This window comes from Carassius gibelio, chromosome A11, assembly GCF_023724105.1.
Source record: "Carassius gibelio isolate Cgi1373 ecotype wild population from Czech Republic chromosome A11, carGib1.2-hapl.c, whole genome shotgun sequence".
Lineage (NCBI taxonomy): Eukaryota > Metazoa > Chordata > Actinopteri > Cypriniformes > Cyprinidae > Carassius > Carassius gibelio.
This window is the reverse complement of record NC_068381.1, coordinates 9343806-9354978: the sequence shown is the minus strand read 5'-3', so window position 1 is coordinate 9354978 and position 11173 is coordinate 9343806. Positions and strand designations below refer to the sequence as shown.

General features: G+C 32.6%; 1 protein-coding gene across 1 annotated transcript; it reads right to left on the bottom strand.

The window, feature by feature from the left end:
- Positions 1-58: 58 nt before the first annotated feature.
- LOC128022248 (uncharacterized) lies at positions 59-10284 on the bottom strand. Its single transcript, XM_052609600.1, has 8 exons — positions 9193-10284; positions 7994-8188; positions 6929-7091; positions 6369-6470; positions 3837-4241; positions 1664-1731; positions 1118-1161; positions 59-619 (listed from the first exon to the last, which is right to left on the bottom strand). Exons 2-8 carry the CDS (start codon positions 8186-8188, stop codon positions 562-564), a joined length of 1035 nt encoding a protein of 344 aa, XP_052465560.1. The 5' UTR covers positions 9193-10284; the 3' UTR covers positions 59-561.
- Between the last annotated feature and the right edge of the window lie 889 nt (positions 10285-11173).

The following is an 11173-nucleotide window of genomic DNA, read 5'->3' as shown; positions in this document are numbered from 1 at the left end:
AAAAAGTATTGTTCTGGTATTGGTAGTATTTAATCGCTGTCTTCCTTGTGTTCTTACCTGCAGGGAAAGGAAGTACCAGCTTCAGATGTTTGCTCATTTGGAAGGCCCCAAAAATGTACTGGTCTATCCTCCCATACACACGTAGATTTAAAAACACATCTAGACTGTGGGCTAATAGGTGCTTTTTGGTCATGAATAATGAAAATAAATAATAATAATAATAACAACCTGGATTTATCTGAAATTTTTAGCAGTAAACATCAGTAATTGCACTTAGTTACAGTGCATATATTTTTGCTCTTAAATGACAAATTATAAACAATCTTAAATTATATTAAGAAACAGAGCCAGTTACAAATTTCAAAAAAATTTATGAGTCCAGTCATGAAAAACAGAAAGACTGTGTGCTTTACAAAGCAAGCACAAATCAGAACACAAGCATACTGTAGATCAGAACCGATATGCCTTAACACTGAAAGACAAACAGTCTCTGTAATTGTCATACAGGGCATCAACTTTGCAACCTAGCAACAAACGACACATCTGGACACCCACACATCTTCAGGATGAACTTTGAATATTTCTTTTTGGCTCCCATGAGTTCTTCCACTTTTTTCCACTGTAAGACAGCAAAAAAGTGTTAGTCACATTGTTCATTCATGTTCATTACTGGGATATAAATACTTTCTTGGCAATGTGCAATAAGTCACATAGGTTCATGCGCTCTTTTTTATTATACCATGGGATAATGGTGGTCATAATAGTCATAATAGTGTTTTGAGATGCTACTGATATTGATATTCAATTATGTAATATGTTTGTTTTTTAACAATCAATTTCATTTTTTTTTATTGAATGCACTATACTGCCAAACATTATTAGATTTGTTATGTGACTTGCTTGACAATCAGACTTTATTGTCAATTATCAAACTGCAACTTCAGTTAAAGTTAATGTTTATGCAAAATTTTATGTAATGTTTTTATATTTGTGTAATTATGTTTCTCTAATGTTTATATTAATAAATGTTTATACACAGTTTATATAAATGTTTATTTTTGTTAGTTCTGTTCTGTCCATTTTCTAAATTATAGTAAACATCTGTTAATATGCATACCATCCAGAGCAAGGATACCACTGAACCAACACTTCTGCATGGCCCTTAGCGAAAACGGAAAGAAACATGGGAAAGTTAATGATATATTATTCCAACACATAAACTTAATATCATACGTCTGCTACATGGTAAATACAACATTAAATCCAAGTGAAATTAATAGTCAGTGGGACTGTGTAACATAGAAAGGATAATAAAACGAATTATTAGTTATTAGCACAATTCAATTTATTACTATATTTTCATTACAATTTTGAAAAATATGGGACTACAGTTTATAATTTTGTCAAACTACGATTGTTGTGGACAAGATTTAAAATTGGCACAACTTAAATTGTGAAGTAAAATATTTCTGTCTAAAATACACGGTCGAACATTATAACATGAATTGTATGAATACCTAAACCTTATTTAGGTAATGATTTAGTATATTTTGCAATATTTATTGCAATTACAACATACAAAACAGCAAATTAATATAGTTATTGTCAGTGTGGTTTTTATTTTTCATTATTTGAGTAGTTTTAAATGCTTTTTGAAACAAACCTCCCTCATTCTTTTTCTCAGAATCTTTTTGTATGGGAAACTGGTTGATTCCTCATGCATGGGGCATTCTGAAATACATTAAAGGCTAGTTATTATTTATAACAGATATAAGTAAAATAGAAAGATCAACAAACATCTTCTAAACATCATTTATTTATTTTTTTTGGAAAATTATATATATATATATATATATATATATATATATATATATATATATATATATATATATCAGAATCAGAATCAGAATCAGAATGAGCTTTATTGCCAGGTATGTTTACACATACGAGGAATTTGTTTTCGTGACAGAAGCTCCGCAGTACAACAGAATGACAGCGACAGAACATAAAACACATAATAAAAGAATAAAAAATAAAAATAAGTAGATATATATATATATATATATATATATATAGATAGATAGATAGATATATATATACACAGTACAGACCAAAAGTTTGGACACACCTTCTCATTCAAAGAGTTTTCTTTATTTTCATGACTATGAAAATTGTAGAGTCACACTGAAGGCTTCAAGGGCTATTTAACCAAGAAGGAGAGTGATGGGGTGCTGCGCCAGATGACCTGGCCTCCACAGTCACCGGACCTGAACCCAAACGAGATGGTTTAGGGGTGAGCTGGACCGCAGACAGAAGGCAAAAGGGACAACAAGTGCTAAGCATCTCTCGGGGAACTCCTTCAAGACTGTTGAAGACCATTTCAGGTGACTACCTCTTGAAGCTCATCAAGAGAATGCCAAGAGTGTGCAAAGCAGTAATCAAAGCAAAAGGTGGCTACTTTGAAGAACCTAGAATATGACATATTTTCAGTTGTTTCACACTTTTTTGTTATGTATATAATTCCACATGTGTTAATTCATAGTTTTGATGCATTCAGTGTGAATCCACAATTTTCATAGTCATGAAAATAAAGAAAACTCTTTGAATGAAAAAAAGTGTCCAAACTTTTGGTCTGTACTGTGTATATATATATATATATATATATATATATATATATATATATATATATATATATATATATATAATGTAATTTTTTTTTCTTTACATTTATTCATTAAGCAGACACTTTTATCCAAAATGACTAACAAATGAAGAGAACAATAGAAGCAAACAGATTGACAAGAGGACGACAAAATGGACAATGCTTGGGTACTTTATAGGCATAACACGGAACACCTTGCTTTCCAAAAAAAAAAAAATAAGTAAAGGTTGCAATATGTGCAAAAGAAAATATTACAATATGTACAAGTATTTCTCAATAAATTAGAATGTCATGGAAAAGTTAATTTATTTCAGTAATTCAACTCAAATTGTGAAACTTGTGTATTAAATAAACTACTTCAGTCTGTGTGCTTTGAATTTAAGTCTTTGGTTCTTTTAGTTGCAATGATTTGGCTCACATTTAACAAAAACTTAATGTTTCCTTCTGCTGACCAGCTTTTTGAAGATACTGATTTCATTTTCCATTAGAATTTGTCACCTGCCTACACTGCCAAAAATACCAAAAGTTGGTTAGTATAGTATTGGTACTATAGACCTGAACCCCAGGGAGAATCTATGGGCTATTGTCAAGAGGAAGATGAGAAACAAGACCAAACAAAGCAGATGAACTGAAGGCCACTGTCAAAGAAACCTGGGCTTCCAGACCACCTCAGCAGTGCCACAAACTGATCACCTCCATGCCACGCTGAACTGAGACAGTAATTAAAGGGAAAAAAAGGTGCCCCAATCAAGTATTGAGTACATGTACAGTAAATGAACATACTTTCCAGAAGGCCAACAATTCACTATTTTTTTTTTATTTTTATTATTGGTCTTATGAAGAATTTTAATTTGTTGAGATAGTGAATTGGTGGGTTTTTGTTAAATGTGAGTCAAAATCATCACAATTAAAAGAACCAAAGACTTAAACTACTTCAGTCTGAATGCATTGAATTAATTTAATACACAAGTTTCACAATTTGAGTTGAATTACTGAAATAAATGAACTTTTCCACAACATTCAAATTTATTGAGAATAACCTGTACTTTATAGAATTCAAACCCAGTCCTTAAAAAAACAAAAAAAAAAAAAAAAAAAACAATGAGAAACGCCCTAATCTTTCAGCTGAATAAAATCAAACACAAAATCCTAAAATCAATAAATCCACACATACCTTTAGGGTCTGCTTTCCTCTTTATTTGTCTTTTTTTCCTTGAGGAAACTACTGGGCCTGAACTGCCTTGCTCAGTGGATAGTTTAGAAAGGGTAGAAAGGTTAGAGGCTGGTTGCAGAGGAGAAGCAGAGGAAGAAGATATATGACTAGACTGAGAGGACACAAAAGCAGGATGAGTCAGGGGGGACACTGGAGAAGCAATGGATAAAGACATAAGAGAGGGGGTGGTAAAGGAAACAAGAGAAGCCAAGGAGGAAGATGCAGGAGGAAGTAAAACAGTGTCAGACTCAGGGGTGAGTTCTGAAGCTGGGTCTGCTGTGGAGTCTTCTGGTGAAGTCTCTGTCTCTGTGCTGTATGTGGCAGAACTCTCTCCCATGCTGCTTGCTTCTTTATCTTTGTTAGACACTGTTGGAAAAACACAATTGTGATATGAACCTTTGCATAAGCTGCTGTAATCAAAACATTTAAAACAACCCTTTATCTATTCAAATGCACTATAGAACTTGTAACCTCTTTTCCTTGCACAATTATCTAAAATGTATGAGCCTTATTGCATTTGAAACACGACCAATGAAAACAATATGGTCCAGGCTTAGACTAAGACAAGATTAGGCCTTAGTACAATTAGGGGGTTTATATACATGTCTTAGAAACCACTAACATATTTTAATTATGCCAGTACAAGTTTATTTCAGTTGAGACAGCTCAAACATGCATTTTAGTTTGGGACTAGCTTTACGCCTGTTTCACACATACTCCGTCTGCGGTGCGTATGCGTTGTGTAATTTTTTACGCACCCATGTTAACGGATTCCAGCGTTCACACTGCACGTGGTTGCGGTCCGTCAGTCCGTTCCAGGAGTGGTGCGTCTGCAGCAGTGCGGCGATCGTTTACGTACCGAGTCTATTTTTGCTGTGCTGCATGCGCTGAATTTAAGTGACAGCGCATTGTTCGCGGTAAAAATGAACATGGATTGACACGGAAATGCAGTCATTTCACAATAAATGTATACTAATTAAAGCCTACTGTGTTTCACACGCAACACATGGGTTTTGGCTAGATTTAAAACAAGTAAAAGAGCAACTTTAGAGAAACAAGGCAACATTATATATGCACTTTTATAGAGGCAGAAAAACAAAGTTATTGAAGACCCGTTGGATTGTGTGTAATAAAGATTTAAATGCAGAAGGCTCGAGAGTCGACTGTTTCTGTCAGTGGTGAATTTTAATTTTAAATGTTTGTGATATCCTAACAAGAAAATTAGGCTAATGTTGTGTTTAAATGTGTTGCAGCTTGTTTCAGCAACTTCTTATAAAAACCTAGCAGTCAAATGCATGAGTAATACGTTGTTTATATTTTAATTTAAATATGTCTATGAAAGATTGTTACTGTACTGTGATGAAAGTGTATCACAATGCTGAAAAACTTTTTTGATTTGTTTTATTTATTTTTTTACATGCTTTGATATCAAAATAATGGACAAATGTTGTTTTTTGTGGCTTAAACCGACGCGGATCAGTAGTGGACTGCAAACGCGTCCTGTGTGAAAGCACAATGAGTCCGTGCTGCTTCAGCACCACATACATGACGCACACGTACTGCATATGCACTGCAGACGGATTATATGTGAAACAGGCGTAAGTCTTATCCGTGAAACCAGGCGTAAAGTGTTGAAAAAATTGTTTTAGAAAACATGTCTAATAAGCATGTTTCATTCCTCTATTTGGATGGAATCATAGCCTGAAGCTTTGAGTCTGTGCCCATCACACATTATATGATTTTCTGTGAAATCTTACTGCACAGATTGCGTAGGCTCGCTCTGACTTTCGGCAAATAGCATCAATTTCTGAATCAGGGCAAAAATACGGGCAAAAGTCATGTAGTGTATTTCAGCCTTAAGCTGCACAAAGACATACATGATGTGAAATTGAGTGACCAAGTATACACCATCAAGTACACCAGCAGTTTTCATTCCAGTCCCCGCGTCCCCCAGCTCTGCATATTCTGCATGTCTCTCTTTGTTAACAAACCTAATTCAGATAAACAGCTCATTAGAAGTGAGCTCTGTGCATGAACTGTGTTCCCATTGACATGGTCCCTACACAGTGTTCATTGCTCCCTACTCCCTGACCAGGGGAAATCTGTTGAAGTTTCTCACATTGGAACATTCATTCACAGATTTGCACTGCGCAACGTCTTCACACATGGACAAGTGTGATATAATATACCTCTGTAAATAAATTAAATTTAAAGTCACGTCTCGCACACTTCAGTGCACTCTGAATGGAACATACGTTCATTCCGAACTGGAATCATGGCTGAATATCCTGTCATATCCACTTTGCAGGGCACTTATGTTCGAATAGGACAAATGTATGAAGCAATAAGAGAGACATACAAAATGTGCAGAACAGGGGGATGCGAAGACTGGAATTGAGAACCGATGATGTACAGTTACAGTTCTTACAGGTGAAAAAAATAAAATGTTTGCTGTGCAAGAACATGTCAGTTCTATTGAATAAGACATTTTACCATTACAGGTGAGCTGTTGTGTGGAGTCTGCTGGTGGAGTCTCTGTGCTGTTTGTGGCAGAACTCTCTCCTATGCTGCTTGCTTCTTTATCTGCAATAGCCACTGTTGGAAAAAAGAAACTGTAAATGTGGTCATAATAACAATAATATAAAAATATAATTGTATTAATTGAATAAAATAAGTACAATTTAATAAAAAAAAACGTTTTTATTATGCTTTATGTTTAAGTCCACCTATGGGTTGTATTTAATAATGTATTATCAATTTGACATGATCGAAAAAATACAAGGCCCCGCTCAAAAGTGTTCTTACATTGTTTTTACCTATGTAAAAAGGAAGCTTCAAGGTTAAAATGTTGGGATTATGATAAATGAAACCAACATGTGTTTTAAAATGTTATTCCTGTTGAAAGAGACATTTTCAAATATTCTTTCATTCGTTCATGTTTAAACATTTTTTAAAACCTAGAGAGAGAAATCATCTCAAATCAGTCGAGGATGCACTAATAAGCAATGCATTATGTGAAAATTTTGCAAGCATTGCACATTTGTGTTTATTACCATTGAGAAGACTTTCATACAGTCGCTTTATTGTCAGAAAAGCATCTTGACTATCTTCTGTCCCCATATTCCATGGACAGAAGCATTCAGCTGAAAATCCATTTGAGGTTCTCCTAGCAAGAAGTAGCACTGGGAACCTCTCTAAAAGTTCCCACTTGTGGAGCTGGAATGAAATTGAGACAAAATCATAAGACTAAAATTGGATAAATAACTACAAGTTTGTACACACACACACACACACACAAACACACACACACACATATATATAATGTATATTTGTATGTGTGTGTATAAAAAGTCTGATTAAAAAATAAAAATGTTCCTTTTCAAGTTTTGCCTTCTTTTCTATGTAATAAAGTTGCTTGAATTAATGATTTAGTTATTGCATACTTTCTATAGCCAGCATCTTATTTGTCCAAGAACTTTGGATTAATTGCTGTCCAGTACCTTAGCTCATCAATGTTTATTTTCATTCAGCTGGGCTTTTAGTTATTGTAAATGTATAAGTAGTTATTGTAAACCAGCTAATCAGGGCCTTACTAGGCATACTAGAAACTTCCAGTCAAGTGTGTTGAGGTAAGTTTGAGCTAAACTATGCAAGACAGTTGCCCTCCAGGACTGAGTTCAGACACCTCCGGTCTATAAAATTTTTATTACAATATTCTAATATTATCCACAAACTTTTGATTTAGGTTTATTTATCAGACCTGAGTATAATTGAAAAAACACACAAATATTACACCGTGTCTACAATGGATGTGAGCAGTGCGACGCGACACGTCAAAAGATAATAGCACCCATTATAATCAGTTATATTGTCTATAAAGGATGCGGCATGGCAGTAAACAATTCCCTGTTCTATTTCTGAAGTAGTCCAAATGCTTTGGGTCGGATTGTAGCATTCAGTTTAGAGACCTTTTAGCTGTTGCAGCGTGGTGCAATGCAACGCAATACTAGTTACATCTGGTGCAGACACAGTGTTACCCTTTAATCGGTACGCACACTGAAAAATAATTATAATATTATTTATATTATTATAATATAATATTTGAAAGATAAACTTACTAGTAGATTTGTTGCATCGTAAACTTTGTTTACACTGCTGTTTTTTTTTTGTCTCGCTTTCCATTCCTGGGAAAGCTGTTTCTTTTTTTTTTCAAGCAATTCCTTATATGGCTGTTTGGCCCTACAGTGCTGACATGTTTTGCTGGCAACTCCGATTTTTTCCCTGCATGCATAGCAATCCTTTAGAGTAGGCATCTGTAAAAAAAGAACAAACAAACAAAACAAAAAAAACTTATATGATAATCAGCGTACTGCATGCTACAATATGTTATGAGGGGACAAGAAATTTGTTTTATTCCCCACGTCTTCGAAAATATTGTCACCATATTGATCTACTTTTCAATACTTTTAAAGAAAACTGCAATAGTATAATGCTACTCAGATTTTAAATTGAGATATTTTTGATAAAATCTGAGGGTAACAACGTCATTGCACTTTTTGACAACCAGAAAGGTAGTTTAAAACATGGTTAGAACAGTCAAAAGGACAACAATGATTCAACCTTAATGTTATGAAGTGGTGAGAATACTTTTTGTACGCAAAAACAAATGTGAACAACTGTAGTCACTGACTGTTTTAACCATGTTTTAAACTACCTTTTATTTGATGTCAAAAGGTGCAATATTGTTGCTGCCTATGTGTGGATCAGATTCCCTCGGATTTCATCCAAAATATCTCAATTTGTGTTCCGAGATGAATGAAGGTCTCATGGGTTTGGAATGATATGAGGGTGAGTAATTAATGACAGAATTTTCCTTTTTGGTGAACTATCCTTTTACTGATAAATGATGATTAATGTTCTACGGAGGTCCACTGCAGATATAGATATCCATACATGCATAAAACTATCTATATATATATATATATATATATATATATATATATATATGTACATATATCTATATCTATATATATATATATATATATATATATATATATATATATATATATATATGTATGTATGTATGTATATATATATGTATGTATGTATGTATGTATATATATATATATATATATATATATATATATATATATGTATGTATGTATGTATGTATGTATGTATGTATATATATATATATATATATATATATATATATATATATATATATATATATAATGGATGCATGTTTGGTAAATATGATATGTTGTATTATGTTTACGTGGATAAAAATCAACATCAGATTACTTTGGTTAATCACCTTTGTTTTCTGTCCTCTAGCCGTGTATCTTTGTCCTGTTCTTGGCTTTGCACCTGTATGTAGGAATCAGAGGAGAAAAAAAAACAGAATGTACAGTACATTTTCCATTGAATACATCGGCCCTGTTATCTGTGTACACTGTTTATTATTATCCTGCTAATTCAGAAGAGCTGCTAAACGTTTTTTTTTTCTTTTAACAATATTTTATAACTATTTCACAAATATATATATATATATATATTATTTCATTAAAGACAATGACGTTTATTTGAAATAACAGCCATTACAACTATTTTATTTAAAATTTGAATGCGTGTTACTATTATAATAAATTATTATTATATTAGCATTATTTATTTATTTATGTATGTCCACAATTTCATATATCTGGATGATATAGATCGTATTAATAGTGAACTGGAATGCAATTTGTATGTGAAATATATAATTAACAGTAAGTTAGGCCTATTCGAGTCAGGTGAACGAAATATGGATAACGTTACCTGTTCGTTTTAAGAAAATGAGTGGACTTTTTACATTGTCCCATAACCACAACGTTTCCATTAATAATAATAATAATAATAAATACTAACTTTACCATGATGATGTCACTTGTTCAAATGATCGGACCATCAAACATGTTAAAATAATATGAAAAATCGAGTCCCTTGTTGATTTTAAACGCGTCGAATATTTTTGTAACCACGGATTTTAATAAAAGCAAAGTTTATTGTCACTTACGATGTTCACACGGTCTAACTTTTCAATATCCCATAAAGTCCTTTATAACGTTATTCCAAATTAGCCTAAATAACGTTACCTGTAAAACTAATACCCACAGACGAAGATGAAACAACACAAAGCGCCTTACAAAGGCTATAATTGTTTTCAAATGTTTATATTATCCAGTTTCGCTGATAACATACCTGTATTAGCATCGATTATTTCGTAGAAATCCCACAATGCATCAAGACGAATGAATGTAGCATTTCTCCTGCTGCCTGTAGGGGCACTATTTTAGGAAACGCTCCACTGGGTCGTATTTGAGGAATGGTGCAAACGACCAATATGGTCGTATGAGTTGGAGGACTTGTTGTTTTTGGATGTTGTATACATGTCAATTTCGAAAAAAATACATTTAAAACTGGTTTTGTGGTTCAGGGTCACAAAAAAGTTTAATTATAAGTTTATATCATTAAGTCTTAAGTGATATGTCAATAAAGATGTTAATGGATTTGAAGTATATTTAGTATGAAATAAATGCAATTGGGAGGATAGTAAATAAATCAAAAATTTGTTTTTTTATATTAATATACAATAATAATATTTTTTATCAGTCATACAGAATGGCATTTTTTTAGCAAGCTTGTTTAATTTCCAAGGAACATATCATTTTAAAATGAACGCTGTCAAAAACTTTTTGTCATGTATGTTCTTCTTGTTGTAACATTAAAATCAAGTGGTTTTATTAAAGTAATTTAACAGAACTGAATCAACCCGACTACATTAGATTACACCAATGCATTACATTTTTTTCTGATCTATTGGTTAATTTCTAAATATATACTACTGGGTCAGTAAGATTTATTTTTTATTATTTTGGAAAAAAGTTTCTTATGCTCACCAAGGCTTCATGTATGATACACAAAAAAAAATACAGTTAAAATATTATGACAAATTGTTACAATTTAAAATAACAATTTTTATTAATTTTTTATTTTATTTTATGTCATTTATTCCTGTGATGGCAGAGCTGAATTTTCAGCAGCCATTACTCTATTATTCAGTGTCACATGATTCTTCAGAAATCATTCTAATATACTGATTTGATGCTCAAGAAACATTTTCTATTATCAGTGTTGAAAACATTAACATTAAGTGCTGCTTAATACATTTTTCCCCCGGATTCTTTGATGAATATATAAAGTTCAAAAGAACAACATTTATTTGAAATAGAAATTTGTCACTAAGAAAGTATTAA